This window comes from Hordeum vulgare, chromosome 4H (assembly GCF_904849725.1).
Source record: "Hordeum vulgare subsp. vulgare chromosome 4H, MorexV3_pseudomolecules_assembly, whole genome shotgun sequence".
Classification (NCBI taxonomy): domain Eukaryota; kingdom Viridiplantae; phylum Streptophyta; class Magnoliopsida; order Poales; family Poaceae; genus Hordeum; species Hordeum vulgare.
In genome coordinates this window covers 51918434-51938631 of record NC_058521.1, presented here as the reverse complement: position 1 = coordinate 51938631, position 20198 = coordinate 51918434, and the positions used below count along the sequence as shown (strand labels likewise).

The window sequence follows — 20198 nt, the reverse complement described above, 5'->3', positions numbered from 1 at the left end:
ACTTGTTATGAACAGCAAGAAAAACTAAAACAAACTAAAAATCAAATAGTGGGATGCTCAAATCATAGCACATAACACATGAAGTGATAAACATATAGCATGGAGATGGACGAACTAATGATTGTTGATAGAGAAGGGGATGCATGGGGGCATCCCCAAGCTTAGACACTTGAGTCTCTTGAATATTTCTTGGGGTGCATGGGGGCATCCCCAAGCTTGAACTCTTGACACACATGTATCTTCTTTCATCATCTCTCATCGCATACTTGAAAACTCCCTTCATACGAAACTCATCATAAGCTGATTAGAGTGGTTAGTACCCTTAATAAAAGAATTCATTCCCTGCTAGAAATAAAGATTTTCAGGAAAAGCTACTACTTCTCATGATTTCCAAAAGGTTTTTGCAAATAAAAAGTGAGCTTAGGATTTGCAAAACAATGAAAACACAAAACATGGCAGAATCTGTGAAAAATAGAACAACACGTAGTAAATAATTTATTATAGGCACTTCTGCAACTCAAATAAAAAAACTCAGAACAGATGCGAGAAAGGAAATTATATAGAGCAAGCGGTTAAAGCAATTCAGATCAAAAAGATGATCTGGTGATTTTTGGCGAATTTTTCCGTCAAGCAGACAAAATCTGTTTCTGGACAACATGTCACAATTTTTGAACTTTCTAGCAATCGGAGGCTATAACTTGGCACAAAGCTTAAAAATAAAGATACAGTGACGTTGCTACAGTAGTAACAAGCATAAAGACCACTAAAATTGAAAGTAAAAACAAATTGGGTTGCCTCCCAACAAGCACTTTCTTTTATGCCTTTAAGCTATGCATAATGCAAGGAGGATCAAGATTCTCCGAGGTCATCGGAATTATAAAAACCTTCAAACGGATTCTCAACAAGTTCATCCTTATTTTTCCTAGGGAATGGGTACATACCTTTCGCTTTCCCACGTAAGCGTATGTGTCCTTTACATATATCAATGAAGCCTCTCATGGCTCGGAGGAAGTCCCTTCCAAGCACTATATTCCCTTTGTTGGGCTCCATGATGAAAAAAATCAACCGTTGCATTCCTTTTAGAGAATCTTATCTGGACATCGTTTACTTTCCCTGGATTTCAGAAATATCACCATTAGCATGTTCATGATAAGATGAAAAAAATTCCATGTCTAACCAGAGAGAATCATAAACAACTTTTGGCATTGTAGAAACCATGGATCCAATATCACAATAAGAAAGGAAGCCTTGGTTAGAGATGCTAATTCTAACAAAAGGTTCCTAGTCATCATCTAATTTCAAAATATGTTCCTTATCAACCATGGGTGTCTCTCTTTCTCTTAAGTCTAGAGCATCTATTTTCCTTTCAATGGTAGCAAGTCTATCTATAATAGTGTCATAACCATGATTATAAACAACATTATTAGATAGACTATGTATAATATAAAGAGCTCTTGCCTCATCACACTCTAAAGAAATCTCCTTTAGCTATAATATCAAGAGAGTGTTTGCACCATATAAAGAGACCATGATAAGCATTTCTAAGCACAATTTTGATAGGTATCCTGTCACAGCCCTAGATTTAGACTTGTTTGACATTGCATTCATGCATTCATTTAAATCCTTTTGAAATTGAAATGAGGAATGATGAAGCCTCAAAATGGAATTTCTGTTAAATAGGGAATATAATCAACTGTCTCAAAGAATTCCAAGAAAATATTCCTGTTGTTTTAAGAAAATATTGGCATGAGGGAAAACTCAAATAGGTATTTTTGAAATCACAAAAAAAATCTTGGGATTTTGAGGTAATATAACAACTATTCCATGGATTTATATCTATTACATATAAAATATAAGTCCACTAATTCTGAAGCTTTTTGTAGTGCCTTGAATAAATCCCTTGGACCCACCTGCAAATTATCAGAATTTTATAAAATGATTTGATTTTATTTTCAATTCAAAACAAATGTCAGAAAATAAATAAAAACGGAAAAGAAAGAATAAGAGAGGAACTCTTACCTGGAGCCTAAGTGGCAGGCCCAGCCCACCAAGGGCTTCCGTGTCTTCTTCCTCGTGTGCGAGGAGGACACGCAGCTGCGTGGTGTGGCGCCGACGCTGCCCGGCGACCTCCTGCTTGGCTCTGGCCGCCTAGAGCTGGCTAAGGACGCCACGCACTCCCCCTCGCATCTCTTAGCCTCTTCCCCTCGCTCACTCTCTCTTTCTTTCCCCTTTGTGTCTCTTCCTCGCGCACGCCCGAGAGCGCCGACGAGCACCACCGCGGCCACCGGCCCCCTCTTTCCCAGCCAATGTGCCCTCTAGCTCCGTCGAGCTCCTCCCCGTCTGCTAGAAGAAAGAATCAAGCCCAGAGGCCCCCTGTCGTCGCCATCGCCGCCGTCTTCCTCACCTCCGACCGCCAGATGCCATCGACGATTCGGGGTGCACAAGGCCTCCCCGACCCTGCCGGCAACCCCATCAGCTCCGCCGTGAGCCCCTCTTCCATGTCCCCTTTGCCCCGTCGCCGTCCCCCTCTCCTAGCGCCCTTTGCCACCAAGCCGAACTCCTACCGCCGCTTGGGCTCGTCGCCGGCGTACCTCCAGTGCCCCTTCGGCCACCCAGCTGCCACCAAAGGACTCAGCATGGCCCCGCGATCCCATTCCGACTTTGTGCGTGTCAAATGGATGTTGGTGTCGCGATTCCGGCGAGCTTCCGTCGCTCTGTTGGCCGCCGGCGTCGACCTCGACGGCCTGAGCCACTGCCATGTGGGCCTGGCCGGTCAGGGGTTAGTTTAGTCCTAATGACGCCACTAATTAACCCAAGTAACGCTGAGAGTGGGCCCCAATGCATATTAAATAGAAATTAGAATAAATATAACTCTGTTAAACAAATATGACACTAACGTGTGGCCCCCACACGTCAGGTTTGACCCAGACCAAGTTAGTTGACCTGCTGACGTAATGCTGACGCAATAAGTAATTTCTGATTTTAAATAATTCCAGAATAATAGCAAAACTTCAAAAATTCATAGAAAATAAAATATAAATCAGATGAAAATAGTTTATATATGAAAAATGATCAGACAAATTCAAGGAATCTGATTATGGCATTTTCATGCATGTTTGAGAAAGTGAACATCACCAAGTAGGCAAAATGATGAATAGGGTAAATTTAATAAATAGTTTGGAGTTGGAATTTGGTATATATTTGAATTCCACTTCAATGAATAAGACCAAACATTGAGCTAGGAAACTCAGTACATTAATATGCCATCTTCATGCATGATAAAAGAAGTTATGCCTGAGCATCACATCGAATCAATTAAAAGGGTATCTGCAAAATACCTTGCTTGAAGTGATATTTGAATTCTAATTCAAACCAGGTTCAACTTAAGAAATGGTAGCTACATTAGCCATGCAACATTTCATTTTCATATCATGATCATGCATCATAGTGTTGCATTTCCGTGAAGTAATTATTGTTCTTTCCTGTTTGCCGATGTTGTTCCCACTCAGTAGACGATGGTTCCGACAATGTGATCTTTGACATTGATGAAGACTCATTGCTATCTTCAAACGTGTCAGGCAAGCAAACCCCCTTGAGCATACTGATATAAACCCATTCTCTCGCTCCTGCTCTATTTTATTGCATTAGGACAAACACGATTCAACTGTTACATTCCTCTGCATGGCCTGATTTTGCCACAGTAAATAGTTGAAACCACTTAGCATGAGTAGCAACTGCTTCAGCCTTGTTGTGCTTACTCATCCATGCTTGTTTATTGTGCCTGCTATGCTTAGAGTTGTGTCGGGTCTGATCCATTTGGGTGATGAATCGTAATGGTTGTTTTCATGTTCTACTGTGTGAGAGTAAAGGTGTGAATCCGATTTCGTAAAGGTAGCGATGAGAGGCCATGTAGGAGTATATGGTGGGTTGTCTCATTGGGACCGTCCTTAAGAACTGAGTTATGTGTATGTTATCCAAGACAAGATACTACCACACATTGGGATACTTAGTTGACTCTCTTGGCTTATTAATCGCCTAGATCTCTCTCCAGGAGTTGCAACTAGTTTCTGGAGTTTGTAGGAAAAGTGTTGGCGGCCGCGTTTAGCTCCCCCGATGGGGTAGGCTACTCTGCGGTAGATACACAGTGGCATGGTGTACCAAGTGTCACTCGGATGGTGGGCTTGGGAACCCTGCGCACATCGTTTGGGGCCGTAGAGGAAACCTCGGCCGGACTTCATTGCAGGTTCAGTCTCAAATAGGCGATAAACCTGGACTAGGGTCTTGTGTGGTTAACGGTCGTGGTCGACACCCACACCAGTGCTTCTGCTTGAAGGTTGCCGAGATGCTTGATGTGCATATGGTGCTAAGTGGTGAGAGCATGTGTGAAGAGGTATACCCCTGCAGGGTGATTTAATCTGTTCGAATAGCCGCGTCCTCAGATATGGACTACTTGGAAACATTACGTGGTACATAGACAATTTAAATGGATACTTTAAAATATGCAAGATAAGTGTGAGTGCTATGGATGGCCTTCTTGTAGGGAGACGAGAGTGGATCCATGGTGGTGTATTGATTGGTGAATATATGGACTCTTGTGCGCTATCCCACCTCAAAGAAAGAACTTGTAGTCGTAGTACAGGTTAGCCAAGAGTCAAAGCTGGCTTGCTGCAACTAAACTCCACAACCCTTTCATTGATACATGATGCACATGTAGATGGTTCTGATGTAAGTCTTGGTGAGTACCTTTGTACTCCCGGTTGCATTATTTATGTTTTGCAGAGAAGATTTAGTCTCATTAAAAGGTTCTACGCGATGTGTTCGATGTTGACCGGAATAGCTTGGAAATCCCACATAGAGGTCTGGTTCCTTTGGTAGGGTCGTTGTAGCTTTTGAGGCTCTTCCAGCCACTTCTAGTAGATGCCTGTACCCAGACATGTTGTGCTTCCGCTTGATGTTTGTATGACTTGAGTAACGGGTCACGAGACCCCTGTTTGTAATATCATACTATGTTGATTATTATGAGTCTTTAATAAAAGCTTGAGTCATAGAGTTATGTTGTGATGCCATGTTGTATCTACACATATCGTGCATATTGTGTGTATGTTATGAAATGCATTATATGTGTGGGATTCGACACCTAGTTGTGTGCCTTTAGTAGTACTCTTTACGGGGAAATGCCTCTTTGTGCTTCCACCGAGCCATGGTAGCTTGCTACTGCTCCGGACACATTGATTGACCGGCATGTATCCTTCTTTGCTGTCGTGTCTGTCCCTTCGGGGAAATGTCACATGGTGTAATGGAGTCCTTGTAGCTTGCTACGACTCGTCTACACACGCTGATGACCGACACCTGCTTTGTTGGGTTATGTATGTCTGTCCCTGTACGAATGTACCACTTGGGTATATAACTAGTCATGTCGACCCGGGTACTTTGTCATTTTAACGCTAGCGATACATTCATATACGTGAGCCAAAAGACGCGAACGGTCCTGGCCAAGGTAAGGTGGCAGCCGTGGAGTTTACCGTGTGTGAGGCCGCAAAGTGATGTGATGTGTTAAAGGCTGGGTTCTTATGGCTTAGGATCGGGGTTCCAACAGCTTTGGTATCAGAGCTTGACTGCATGTAGGATAAGCAAGCCAAACTGGTCGATGTTGAGTCTAGCAACTCTTTAGTTATATAAGGGAATTGTTTGTGGAAGGGAACGTAAGGCTCTTTTTACTGCTTTCCTTGTGTCATTCTTATTCTGAGTCATCCTCTTCTTTATTCTACGGGGTTTAAGAATTAGGCTTTCTCATCTATTCATTAAGATGACGAATTACTATGCCGGAGACTTATAGAAAAGTTGTTGTCTTCCTGGATCAGTGTTTCCATAAGAATTCAATTGTTATGTTGTCAGTTTTCTTGCAGGTTGCCTCATATTTCATGCCCGTACAGCCGTTATGTTGTCCGAGTTTTCCAAAGTTTCTAGACAATCTGATGCAATTGCAAATTCCTTCCTCTTATTTCCAGTGTCTTTTGGCCGGACAAAGCACACTAATTATTGTGTTGAGGTACTCTATTACCTCGACGTTTTGTTGAAGTATTAGGAAAACATGTTACTTCGAAAACTACCAAATAGTCTAGATGTGTTTTTGGTTCCCAGTGTGATAATTCTGGCCATCATTTTCGAAGACATCCCGTGATGTTATTTAGCCAGTAGGTATTCTATTTCTGGGTTCTTGAATCCAAGGATCATTCTGCTCACTTCTGTTGATAGTGTTGCTAGTTCCTTTGGAATGATTAGTAACCTTGTTGTAGTTCCTGAGGTTCATGGTATATCATTCTTCCAACACCATGGACCATCTCTGGCAGAAGTTCTTCGTGAACTAAAGATCATAATAAGAGTGCTCATGATGAGTTCTCTACTCCATATTGTCATTCTGCCAATTCCGCCCTTCTGCATGGGTTATGTGGAAGAATTATGTTGAACTCGTTCGACATGCTAATCTATGCATCCACAACTCGAGAAATCTTGTGTTCCTGAGTTGGCCCTATCTAGTTGAATTCTGACCTTCATCCATGAGAGGATAGTCAAGAGTAGTTGTGCATTCGTGCCATCGATGTTTTTTATTCTTGTGGTCTGTCAAGTTCTTCTATTTCCGATTGACTGGGAGAAGCAAACTCCAGTACCTCATCCATTTCTTGGACTGGGTCAAAGTAGTTGTATTCCGCAGATCAAAATGCCAATCTTGCTTTTGTTCTGTTCTATCTTGGAGCATTACCCTCTCTTTGTCAAGAGTGTTGTGAAAACTGAACCATCTCTTATGAGCTCTTGATGTAATGGTACTTCTCGCTATCATTGTCCGTCCCTTGGTTTCCATGTTGGTTGTAACCGGAATATCGACAAGTGAACCATGATGTGTTAAATCAATATTTCTAGCAATGTTATTGCTTGGTAGCTAATGGACAATAATTTCACTCTTATGGTGATGGTGATTGAAACGTCATCCTAAGATTGACTGTGCTAGCTAGTCTATGTTTCATGGTGCACTTTTCGATCAATGGGTTAGGATTGTGTCAATCCTTCGCTTTTTGATCATATCATCTTCCCCTAAAATGCGAGATTGTTCCCGAGCTTAATAACATACCGGTGGTTCGTGATTTTCCGAATATCTTCTCGGAAGTAATACCATGGTTTTCCTGACTGTTATGATAGAGCTCGTGATCAAGTTGGTTTCCCTATAAGCCATCTTCTCCAAGAATCCGTGTTGGATGCCCCCGAGCTAGTTGGTTAAGCTGAACAACAACTTGGAGAGTTGGAAGATAAAAGCTTTGCCTAAACTTAGCTCATTTAAAAGGAATATTTTTCCTGTTGTGTGAGTCTTGAAGAAGATGATATTGTCATCGGTTGATTCGTGTGATCAATTGTTGTATATATTATCTTGTCCAAATTTGATTTGAGTATGGGCTATTGCCAAATCAAACTCAGAGCCAAAGATTTTCGTAACGGTGTCTTACTCGTGGATTTCCTTAAGCATACACCATTGTATTCTTTGATCTGACCAATGCTATTATCTTGCTCACATAGTTGTGGAAATCCATTTATATGGGTATCTTGATGAATTATTGTTGAGCCCATCGGCAACATTGTCATTTGTTCCATGATTTATGTTGGACATTAAGCTAGTGCTAGAAACTTTGTAGACATTGTCTTCGTGTCTCGAACACGAGGTATATGTTAGGTGTAAGAAGTCACATGATGTTCACTAGTGATGTCTCTCTCCCAAAAGACGATAAACAACTATGCTTGGGTAAACGAATCACAGTTGGGCAATTGACAGAATTATGAACGCACCATAATGCTAATTATGCTACTTGATAGTTAGAGGTTCAATAGTAATGGGCAGTACGCCAAGACAAGTAGACCGTTTATTCATCAGCATCTACTTACTAATCATCCACATTGAGATATCTATCCAGAACATCTCTCGGGTATTAAGTTGCGAGCCCCACCCAAAGTGTAAACTCAAAGCAACGGACAACTGCATTAAAGAACTTTGTGTAAGGTAAACAATCTTTGCAACCATGGTCACAAGCACCGTTGTTTTCTCCCTGGTGGCAACATCACATCCCCTAGTCTCATGTTTCCGTCACTCAAGCTAGACATCAAGGGGCATGAACCCACAATCATGCATAACGCTCCCTCTTGGAGTTACAATCTACTACTCGGCCAAAGCAATAAATAGCAACGGAGAACATGCATGAATCACTAAGGAACATAATATAAAATGATAATCAAATATATAACTCATAAAAATATGAACATAATATCATAATCCATCAGATCCCAACAAACCGAGCATAGCAATAGTAAGAGAATTACATAGATGCCTTGATCATGCAGGGCAGCTCACAAGGACTAACCATTGAAGCACAAGATTGGAGAGAAGACATCACATAGCTACCGGTCATGGACCCATGGTTCCAGGAGGACTACTCACGACACGTTCGGGAAGCGTCCATGGCAGTGGAGAAGCCCTTGGAGGTCAATCCTCCCTCTGGCAGGGTGCCGGGAAGAGGTCTCCTAACGCTCCCGATCTCGAAAACGCTGCGGTGGCGGAACGATGAAGAAATTCGCGATTCTGGAAGTTATGGAAGGGTTTCCTCTCGGGAGTCTAAATATAGGCCAAAGGAGGGCACCGGAGGAGGTGGGGCCCACCCACGTGGCCTAGGGCCTGGCCGCACGAGCAGGTCGCCTGGGCAGCCCGTGGCCCCTCCTCTGTCCCATATTCGGTGATCTGGAAGTTTCTGTTTCGCTGATTTTTTATATATTTTTCCTGGAATTTTTAGGGCTTCGGAAAATTGGGTAAAAGCCCCTGCAAAATAGACATCAGCAGACAAAAACTGGCACTCGATGCACTGAGTTAATAGGTTAGTCAAAATATGTGTAAAATGATATAAAAGTGTAGCAAAACATATAACAATGTCACCCAAAAGATTATAGAATAAGCAGAAATTGTAGATACGTTTGGGACGTATCAGCAACCCCTCCGGGATTTGATCTCTCTCTCTTTGTTTCTCTCATGTTTTCGCAACCTATTTTAGCGCCCTTCACCGTTTCTTAAATATCCGGAGATCTGTAACTCCGATCGAGCTATAATTTTGAGTGGATTTTTTCAGAAAATTATCTTCATTGTGGCCAACGGACTTAAGAGCTGGCCACAAGCTATTAGGGCACGACCCAACCCCCTGGCCACGCCCTGATAGCTTGTGGGGCCCTCGGGCACCGTCTTGCATTGATTCCGACTCCCAAAATTCACATATATTCCAAAACAAATCTCTGTAATTTCATCATGTTTGGAGTGTGTTTGATATGGATTTTCTGCAAAACAAAACACACACAAAAAACATGAACTAGAACTGGGAAGTGGGTAAATAGGTTAGTGCTCAAAAATAATATAAATTGGTACATAATTACTCAAAAAGTATCCTAGGATGACGATATAATAGCTTGGGACAGTCAAAAGTTATAGATACATTGGAGACGCATGAGAGTCAAACATTTCTCAGTCCGTTCCTCCTGCCTTCCTCGATACCCCTTCCCTCTAATACGGACACCATCATTGTACCACCATTGTCCTCCCGCCAAGGCCTTGCCAGACGTCCACCGCTCCATTGGTCATTGAGAGCACTCCACAACATATTTGAAGTTGTTTGAGGATGTGCAAAAGTATGTGATCCAGAGCCTTGTGGGAGGTGATGACAACTTGTGTGATTATGCACAACATGATAGTGAAGGACGAGGATAAGGTGGCTCACACAAAGTATGGATTTTGAGGAAAATGAGTGACCCTATCGAACTTTCACACAAAATCTGCTTGACATTTTAGGAAGGAACTCATGAGGAGTTTCAAAACAATTGGGCTGAGCACATGTGGGCGCTTCAATGAGACAACTAGAACATATGTTTGAATAAGCTGAATTCAAATTTAAGATATTTATTTTCAAAAATATCATGTTAGATTGTAATATTATATTGAACTATTGTTGCACTGGAACAATTACATGTTATTTGTGGATGTACATAGGAAAAAATAAGGTAGAACATTCAGTGCGCGAATGTCCGTCTTCCTTTGTCCACGGAGGAGTCCGCGCCGCGCATATTTGATGTGTATTTTTTTTTGTCCGTGTTGGAGTTGTACTAACGAGAGCAATTTGAGTTTAAAGACAACTTTCTAAAACAATTCACTCCTACTTATCACCCTGCTAACACCTAAGGGCAACTCCAATTGTGCGCATCAACACGGACACAACAAATTTCAGCGGACACAAGAGATAGGACGGCGCCCATCCAAATCTATGCACCAAATGTGGTCCATTTTTAAAAATAAGTAAAAATAAATCATGTCCGTGAATCAAATTTTAGGAAGCAATATTAATGCAACAGCAAGTTTCCAGCGCCCTCCTAAAATTGAGCAAAGCACATGAAGTTCCAAAAACCATGCAGCTATGCCCCCTCTTTGACGCTATCTCTCTCTTATCATGTTGGCCCCGTATGGCACGTACCTTCACTTCCACCACCACTATTGTGTGCAATAATCTTGAATTTAATAGGCGGCGTGTTGCTCACCATCACTAATTCAACATAAGGTATCGGAGCCTGCTCGAGGAGCATGGGGGAGATTGCCCATAAGGTGTTCGAGGAAATGCCCGATAAGGATGTTGTGTCCTTTCACTTGTTGGTGTATGAGGCTTGTACCTATCTTATGTTGCAATATTTAGAAAACTCCAACGGATCACCTCACCCCAAGCTGTTGTGGAAGGGGACGTCAAATTGCTAGTTGAATAGACTCTGATATGCAAGGATCCTGACCTGCACTACATAGGTTTAGTTACTTATGCAAGCTTGTGTAATTTCTTCTTGTCGAAATTTATTTAATGGTTTATTTATTGATCCACTTCTATCCATAATAGGGTAAGGAGAAATTAGAAAGAAAAAACATGCATACATGCTAACTTTAGCTCTCTACAAATCCTCCCCACCTGTAGTTTTTTAATTTACATGAGTGTACGTTTTACGTGCCATTTTATATTGCCTATTTTTGGTTTGAATTTTCTCCACCTTACTTTTTATTCAATTAGCACAAAAGAGATCTGCACAAAAATACACCACTAAGGCACAATCTCGTTTTAACAATTCATTTTGCATAGTTATTCCCACCTTCCTCTCCTCCATTTCAAGATTAGAATGGAGTGAGGGGAAGGTGGGGGAGATTGTTCAATTTCTGGTGCTGTTATATTTCTTTAAAGGAGCGTCAATCGGGAAATTAAGGTATCTATCACAATTCTTCACACGTTTCCTCAAAATGTTGAAATATAGAAATAGTTGACAACTTAACTATATATGGTTCTGTTCTTTGCTCTGAAGAGTTTAAATTAATTAATTGTGCATGGCAAGATTGTTGTTTCTTTGATTGTTGGCATCCCTTGATCGCGTTATTGATATCTTAACTTGTGATTTTGCTTTATAGGTTTATTTGACTTCCCTTGAAAAGGTAATTTTGATAGCTTTGGCCTTAATGTTTTGCTCTTAAAATTTAACTAGAAGAGTGGCCAGTTCATGACGTAGCCTCAGAAGATGGAATTACGATCATATTATTTTGTTGTTGTATGAGAACACTGCAGTTTTAATGGATTGTCTATATCCTTGCTCTATTTGAATTTCTATTTCTTTTTAATTGTCCTTGATGTAGTAAAACTATTTTTCTCTTGATGTTAGGTTCAAAATGTGGAATCTTGATTACATTTGGCCTCTTACAATGTAATTCCTTTCTGCATTCTGAATAAGTTCCTTGGATAGAGTTACAAATTGCAATCATGACAATCGTCAAAGTTTTTTTATTCTCGACATAAGATTCTAATTTAGTTTCTAGTAGTTTTGCTTTCTTAATCTAGTACAATTAACTTTGCACTCAAGTTGAAGGAAATGTTTTGGCATATCTTTTCTTTATATTACAGTCTCGAAGCTGGACTTCTCATGCTACCAAATTAAAACATCTTCAAGGCTGTTGTAAGATTGAGAAGTTCAGACATTACTTGTTTTTATTGCTGAATGAAGATACACATTCAATTCCTTCGATCAAGTGGAAAGGCACTAAATGTATTTGTAGGCCGCCTTTGTACTAAATGCACTAAACAGGATGATAGTACCACCTCAAAAAGCCAGACCACTGATGGCACGTGTATACATGGGTTAATCGCACCGTCCGAGAAAGATGAACTGTCGATTGTACCTGATGTTACTGGTGATGAAAAAAATACAGAAGTGTCCATTGTCCAATTGAAAGAGAAGCCAATTCTTGGTTTTGACCCTCCGAGGAAGCCAAGTGCAAGACATAGACTCAAAATCTGGATTAGCACTCGACCCACTGGCATAATTGGACGATACAGTAATAAGCTGGATTTAGGTTTCTGTCATGGGGGGAAGAGATTCTCAGCTGAACATTTGAATACTGGATGGCCAGATTGGCTTGTGAATGTGGCACCTGAGGCAGTGCAAGGATGGGCTCCACTCCGAGCTGATTCATTTGAGAGACTAAGTAAGGTACATTATCGATTTCATGATACATGTTACTTCATCAAGAAAAGAATGATATTGTTAGTTTTTTTATTCTTAATTTCCATGTTTTGCATTTTTTTTTGAGTTACAGATTGGACAAGGGACTTATAGCAGTGTTTATAAAGCTCGGGATCTTAGAACAACCAAACTTGTTGCACTCAAGAAGGTTCGATTTGTTAATACTGATCCAGAAAGTGTGCGCTTTATGGCTAGGGAAATATGCATTCTTCGAAAGCTCAAACATCCCAATGTTATAAAGTTGGAAGGGATAGTAACCTCTCCTGTTTCAGAAAATCTATATCTCGTGTTTGAATACATGGAACATGACCTTGTTGGCCTTGCTGCAACTCCAGACTTCAAGTTCACCGAGTCACAGGTGATTATGATAACATTTTCTACTAATATTTCTATGGGAATACATGACATGAACTTCAATTATTTCTTACGAATCCCATCCAGGTCAAGTGCTTGATGCAACAGATACTTAGTGGCCTTGATCATTGCCACAACAAAGGAATTCTTCATCGTGACATGAAGGGCTCCAATCTCCTGATTGATACCAATGGTGTTTTGAAGATTGCCGACTTTGGCCTAGCAACATTTTATGATCCTGAGAGTAGGCAACCACTTACAAGCCGTGTTGCAACACTGTGGTACAGACCACCAGAACTTCTGCTTGGTGCCACCAGGTATAGTGCTGCTGTGGATATGTGGAGTACAGGGTGCATTTTGGGGGAATTGCTAATTCGCAAGCCAATCATGCCAGGCAGAACTGAGGTAAAAGAAACAACTAAGCTTTTAGCATCAAGAAATGGGTATATTGTGATTTGGTTGACTCACGATTGCACTTATGTCCGACAATTCCATGCTAGGTAGAGCAAATTCACAAGATATTCAAACTCTGTGGATCACCTTCTGACGAGTACTGGAAGAAATTGGAAGTGCCCCCAACAGGCATGTTCAAGCCCCTGTGTCACTATAAGAGATGCATTGCCGAGAATTTCAAAGATTTAACTCCATCAGCTCTAGTTCTTCTAGACAAATTGCTTGCATTAGAACCAGAAGCTCGTGGAACAGCTGCCTCGAGTCTTCAGAGTGACGTAAGTTTAGTCAAACTCTATTGGTTAATGGTCAATGCATTTTAGTTTATAAACGAATAACGTATATAAATTCCAAAAGTATTATATCATGACACTAACTAAAAGATAATACCAAAGGTAGGGCAGACACAAGGATTCAAAAAGACAATACTATTGAGATGGTAAAAAACTTTTAGTTTAGCATGGTATAAAGTTATCTACTTTTCTAAAATTTAGTTGTGGTAAGTAGAGGAATTCGAACATCTTTTGATGTGCCTCAATGTTTTTTGCTAAAACAAATGTCATGCATATGCTATCTAAAGAACAACAAAATGAAACTTCATTAATTATTCTACTATATGTGGCTAATTACCTCATTGAAGCCTTGGTATTAGATCTGAGCTTGGTTAGTTTTCAGCTTATTGCATGCAAATTGTGCATACTGCATGCATAAGCTAAAGTATTTGTTTTTGCTAGAATAAACTGCGAGATTGGTTCAATAGTACTTTTGAGAACCTATTATCATGCAAAAGCTAATCTAACCTCGTCAAGATCATAAACTTATTATTTATAGATTAGTTTGTATATATTTATAACGTGAGCTGTCTAGTTTTGCAAACTGCATTTATTAAAAATTATTTGCATACTAGTATTTAAGAGATGTATCCAATTCTTCAGTTTTTCAGAACAGAGCCACTCGCTTGCAGCCCTCCGGACTTACCGAAGCTTCCACCGAGCAAGGAATATGATGCTAGACTCCGACAAGAGGAAGCCAGAAGGTATGATTCCATATCCTTTATTTTTGTTCATAGGGAGGATGCAGTTCACATGTTGTGTTTGTTGACCCAGAATTTCCTCTTGCTCATTCAATAGACAAAGAAAGGCAGAATCTGTTCGATCAGGAATTGAGAATCCTAGAGAAAACCTTGTTGCACATGGTTCTATTAATCCAAAGGTGAGTATAATGGCTCGATACCCATTTTTTTATATGCTTCCTTTATGTGTTAGTTTCTCATTGATAATCACTGTGATAAGAAACATAATGCGTTATATAAAATGATGCAGTCCTACGTCTTTTTTTGACAGTGTTACTATTTTGCACTCCTTTCAAGATCACATTACTACTCTATGTTAATTTTCCATTACACAGAGGCTTCAACATACCACTACAAGGTTCAATAGTGCAAATTTCAACCCAAAGAATGATCAACTCACGTTGGCTACTGAGGTACAACCTCTAGGATTTGATTCCGCATGGAACAAGGGAGGTACCAATCATATGGTCCATCACGAAGTACCTGAGCGTAAATACAAATATGGTCGGGTGGCAAATTCCAACATTTCAAGGACAAAAGGCTCAAACACGTTTAAACCAGAATCGACTGGCGCAGGGAACGACATGCCTGCTTCTCACAACAAAGAGATGGGAGCAAAAGGCCCAATGGTGGTAAGTATGGTGATGCTAAAGATAGTGTTTTTTACATATAAGTATTGTTTAGTCAACCAAAGCATAAGCCTAGACAAAGAAAATCATATAATATATCAGCTAAGCTTTGAGAACCTTTTTAGTGCGAGCCTAGTGATACCATCGGCGTATTCGCATTGTTTATGCTGCAAATCTATTTCCCAAGTAAACAAAACACTTCTATTGAAGCAATCAAAAAATTTATATTATCTATGTACAGAATAAGAAACACAAATGTTATTTGTGAGTGCTTGATTGAAGATTAATTATACATGTTATTATTTTCTATCGAGAGTTCACATGCTTATGTTTTCCTTTGTTAGGACATCATTTCATACATATTGGTTTCTTTTGTATGCATCTTCCGGTTTATCCTATTAACTTTTTGGGTGTCTCTTACCTAACATATTATATGTATTTTTTGTTTGATTAGAACTACAAGGGTAAGAGCAAACTAATACATTTCTCTGGTCCACTGGCTACTCAAGATGGGAATATAGAGGATATGCTAAAAGAACATGAGCGTAATGTTCAGGAAGCGGTGCGCAAAGCGCGCTGCATTAAGAGCTGAGATCTGTGAAACATATGAGCGGGATCAAACTGTCAAGGACTCTAGCATTTCAAGTTCAAAGTACAGGGATGACAGTATGCATTCTTCTTCAAAGCATCTCTAGAAGAACAACTCCTACCTAAATGGGCATAACTAATTGAAAAGAACCTAACATTTTTCTACAGTTGAAGATCAATACAAGCGTTGAACTCTATCGTTACCATTGTTTGTAAGTAAGGTAGATGTCCTGTGAGCTTAATGAGCATATGTTGGCATTTGTATTGAATTTATACTAAGGGGACATGGTGAAGGTTAGGGGATGGAGGTGTAGAAAATTCCCCTCTGTATTGATCTAAAACGTCTTTTATATGTTTACACAGGGAGTACAAGCCAAGGTCGCAGATTTTTGACAATTTATGGTCCCCACATTTTGTCGTCATGAAGATATTTGAAGTACAAAGCGATTTCCACAAAAGGATGCACGGTACAATTACCAAAGGTTGCTGAAGTAAATTGTCTAAACACAAACATAGTTGTAAACTAACATTGAAAAGAGAAAATGACCATTTCTCATGATAAAGCAATGTAGTGCAGTATCCCATCATGATAACACATGTTTTTTTGACAGAACCTCGTCAAGAGGGCAGGGTGCTCCAAAAAAATTATAAAGAAGAATAGAGTTGACCTGGTTTATAAGAAAAACTAGGCCAAAAACCCACGATTGCTTGATTGACTAAGGGACAATCAAGCGAAAACCTCGACCAAACCAGAACCGGCCAACTCAAACTCCACTGCCTATTGTCCGCTACCCAGTGAGAAGTGGACGAGCTCTTCAGAGACGCCTTGAATAACACGGTGCCCTCAAATGTCGTCATCGCCGACATTGACTCCTTCGATTAATAAATCTTTCGCCCGAAAATAGCTCAACACGCATCGTCGAAACTTGGCGAAGGGTCTGGCCACACCAACATCTACTGCTACAACCCAAAATACGATCAACCACAACCTAGTAGAGAAGAAGGAACCCCTTCGACGTTGACTCCAAAGAAAAAGGCGCCAGTGCGCCATCATCGACGGTAACCGTTCCGCATTGAAAACAAGGCTTTCACCTAGAGCCCTTTGCCCGCCTGCACCTCAGGGAGCCCCGGGGAAGAGGCTCCACCATTTCCAGAGTAGACCACCGGCAACTGCATACCATGACCACTGAATCCAAAAGCATGCCGGTCAAGCCAGTACAACACCAAGGAAATGACTAGCACCGAAGTGCAGCTACCACCATGACGTCCACTGACCATTGCTCGCCACCACCGCAGTTAGAGCCCCACATCGACCACGAATGCACAATGCATCCATGCCAAAGCTTGGTCTGACCGCAGCCAACCTAGCCTAGATCGGGCATTCCAGCCAACGTGCATCCGCGCCGCTCGACCACCTCCAGGACGTAGCTGCACCAAACAATCGCGGCCCAAACCACCATAGCATGCACCACACCACCATACAAGTGGCCGCCTCCGTGCCGTCTTACAGTTGAAGAATGCAATTGCGCCGTCGCCGACCCCGGGAGGCCACCTCCAGAGGCGACACACCGGGAGCCGCCCCAATCTAAGGCTCCCAAGCCAGCACGCGAGTAGATGCCGTCGCATAGCCGTCGCGCCTTTCCGACAGCCCACCATGACATGCCCCAGGCGGAGCCGTCGGCCGCGCCTACCCTGACCAACGGCGCGCCTGCCTGGCCATGGCAGATCGTCGTGCAGCGCGGCGTGCCCACCATGATGAGACCACAACCGCCTCAGTTATATAAGTTTCCGTAATATTAACAGGAAAATGCACAAACTGAACCTATGACATATGCCCAGATCAGACTACATCTCCCGTATGACATATGCCCCGTATCTTGGAAATAAAAGGTGGCTGTAGGTATGATCCTGCTAACGAAAGGTGGTTAGTTCATGAGTCGATTGTTGTTGGAGGAGTTGGTGAGGTTGGTGCATAGGAAGAAGTTGGTGACTCTCTACCTGGCTGTTGCGAGTTGCCGCTACCTCGGTGGGTGGTACTACTACATTGCTTGATCCATTGCAACGTCACATGAGATTTTTTGAATGTGCTTAAAGATAGATAACTGAAATTCAGGAAAGAATTCACACAAATTAACGTAACAGGGAGTGTTCGTCCTGAAGTCCAAAAACAACAGATCCCATCTTCCCATATTTATAACTCAAAATGAATCAAAAGAAAATTCAAAACATTCTTGTCCGTCCCAGGACAACAAAAAGAAATCAAGAATCTTGGATTCGAAATGTTGCAGATCCTTTTGGTTCTAAATCCTACTCCCTCCATTCCTAAATATAAGTCTTTTTAGAAATTTCATTAAAGAAACTACATACGAAGCAAAATGAATGAATCCATATTGTAAAATATGTCTATATACATCCGTATATAGTTTTTTAGTAAAACCTTTAAAAAGACTTATATTTAGAAACGAAGGGAGTACAAACCTAGCAACGTAGATTTTTGTAGTTGTACATGCTTATGTTTTGCTCTCAAGGGCAAAATGGCATGCCTTCCTTTTCTCTGTGGCTCGGGATGGCGAAGCGCCTGAGCCTGCCGACCTCCTCCTCGAGGTAGCCCGCGCACAGGAACGCCCTGGAGAAGCTGTCCTCCACCGGCATGTCCACGTCGTGCACCAACACGTCAGTCTCGCCATTCCCCGGCCGCCGCGCCCGCGCCGCCATCCCGGCCATGTATATCGCGCCGCCAATCCTCCCCGGCGCTTCCGGCACCCACCCGGTGGGCGCGTCTACGATGATCACGTCCCACTCCGTCTCATAGAACGCTGCCGGCAGCCCACGCATGGCGAGCTTGCATGGGGATCCCTCGAAGTTGTCCGGCGAGAGTGGACGACCCTTGGGTGGGGAGGCGGTGCAGTCCGGGGAGCCGCGGAGGCCGAGGAGCTCGTCGGCGTCTGCGAGCGTGGTCTGGTAGGCGACCTGGTGGGACTCGAGGCCGAGGCCAGGGTGGCGAGCGCCAACTTCGGCGATCAGGGCGGCGTCCTCCTCGAGGAAGGCGGTGCGTCCGCCGTGGTTGAGGGCCGCCCAGAGCGCGCTGTCGGGGCCGAGGCCGCCGAACACCAGGAGGTTGCACGGCGCGCGCTGCGCCAGCAAGCGCGCGGTCACCGCGACCTCAGGCGCCGTCTGCCGCAGTGTCGCGTTGGTGGTCGCGTAGTGGACCAGCGCCTCGCCGACGGGCCCAGGCAGCTTCGCGCACCCGCCCTGCTGCTGCTGCTGCGTGTTGCGCCGTACGGACTCGGGCGGGGAGGTGGTGGACGCGGCGGCGCCCGGTGATCTTGCGTGCGATGCGGAGAGGGTTCGGACGGTGAGGAGGAGGATGAAGCCCGCGGCGGAGGTGGCGGTGACGAGGACGATGCGGCGGAGGGTGACGTGCTGCCTGAGCTTGGCCTTCGCGGTGACGAGATGGTTCTTGAGCTTGGCCTTGCGCGCGAGCGTTGGGCTCGTCATCGTGTATGCGGTATGCTGTGTAACACTTTCGGCGATGCAATGAAATATCACAATGGTTTGGTTCGGTGTGGTGTGGTGTGGTGTGAGAAGGACCGAGATGTTGCTTCAAGGGGCAGCATTGTGTGCTTGGTTTGGAGATGGGTGACGAGGACAAGTGACCTAAAGTTTGGTGGGCGTTTGATAGATTTTCCCTCACCTTTGTGGGTGTTTAATGGATTTGATTGGGAGCTACTCCCTCTCTTCACTATTACAAGAATCTTAAGTATTTTAATATTGAGAACGCTTGACATCACCGATTGATAACGACGTGGCTGTCAAATGATATTGATCGGACGGCTTGGAAGCAACCTCTTCTATACTGTACGTTCACAACTAGTCGTTGTTGTAATTTTTCCCACCACAACAATTAGTCTGTTGCACACTCATGAAGGGGAAGCGGCGACCCCATGTTCAAGTTAGAGAATGGTGTTGGCTCGAGAGGGAGGTGCGGTGGACGAGAGGCAAGAAGATCGATGATAGGGCAGCGAAATAAGCTCGCCAACGTCGGCGAACGTTGGATGAAGCCGGGTGCGGCGAAAGTCGGAACCCGCGATGCTAGAGTGGGTGGGTACTTGGCCGACTACTTCGACGACGTGTGGCCAGAGGGTAGGAAGGAGCGGAGTGAGGCAACTGCGGGAGCATACCGCCACAGTTGATTGCCACTGGTACTCGTTGGAATCAGCCAACGTAGATGGTGGCAGGGTGAGAGAGAGAGATCGTTTTTCTTTTTGCAACAAGGCCTTGTCACAATTGTAACAAGGTTCTTGTTGCATGAGCCATAAATGATGTTTTGCAACAAGGCTCTTTGTCACACGATGTTTTCGCAACAAAGTTCTTGTTGCAATTATGACGTTTTCGTAAAAAGGATCTTGTTGCAATCACGATGTCTCAGATCAAACAGCTCACGCCTTGAACAATCTTTTAAAAAGATCATCTGGTCAACGCATATCACA

The 20198-nt window shown here is 42.8% G+C and overlaps 2 protein-coding genes across 9 annotated transcripts; one reads left to right on the top strand and one right to left on the bottom strand.

The window, feature by feature from the left end:
* The first annotated feature begins 9323 nt into the window (after positions 1–9323).
* Positions 9324–16316, top strand: LOC123447840 (probable serine/threonine-protein kinase At1g54610). Of its 8 annotated transcripts, none has more exons than XR_006631553.1 (12): positions 9324–11310; positions 11510–11533; positions 11997–12582; positions 12689–12973; positions 13057–13374; positions 13470–13697; positions 14355–14455; positions 14550–14631; positions 14827–15123; positions 15630–15786; positions 15877–15929; positions 16072–16316. XR_006631553.1 is itself a non-coding variant. In XM_045124535.1 (10 exons), exons 3-10 carry the CDS (start codon positions 12091–12093, stop codon positions 15639–15641), a joined length of 1815 nt encoding a protein of 604 aa, XP_044980470.1. In that variant the 5' UTR covers positions 9324–11310; positions 11510–11533; positions 11997–12090; the 3' UTR covers positions 15642–16316. The 8 variants fall into 8 exon arrangements, 3 of the variants coding, with proteins under 3 accessions (XP_044980470.1, XP_044980468.1, XP_044980469.1); XR_006631551.1 differs by having other exon boundaries at positions 15575–15786; XR_006631552.1 differs by having other exon boundaries at positions 15630–15929.
* LOC123447842 (glucuronoxylan 4-O-methyltransferase 3-like) lies at positions 16238–19302 on the bottom strand. The gene is made up of 2 exons (XM_045124537.1): positions 18187–19302; positions 16238–17810 (listed from the first exon to the last, which is right to left on the bottom strand). Exon 1 carries the CDS (start codon positions 19204–19206, stop codon positions 18232–18234), a length of 975 nt encoding a protein of 324 aa, XP_044980472.1. The 5' UTR covers positions 19207–19302; the 3' UTR covers positions 16238–17810; positions 18187–18231.
* Between the last annotated feature and the right edge of the window lie 896 nt (positions 19303–20198).

Bases quoted from the DNA above. Each gene is read 5' to 3' on its own strand.
- LOC123447840 (XM_045124534.1), top strand. From the start codon at position 12,091: ATGAAGATACACATTCAATTCCTTCGATCAAGTGGAAAGGCACTAAAT. The intron at 12,974-13,056 runs GTGATTATGATA...AATCCCATCCAG, and splicing joins TCAAGTTCACCGAGTCACAG to GTCAAGTGCTTGATGCAACA. The intron at 13,375-13,469 runs GTAAAAGAAACA...ATTCCATGCTAG, and splicing joins TCATGCCAGGCAGAACTGAG to GTAGAGCAAATTCACAAGAT.
- LOC123447842 (XM_045124537.1), bottom strand. From the start codon at position 19,206: ATGACGAGCCCAACGCTCGCGCGCAAGGCCAAGCTCAAGAACCATCTC.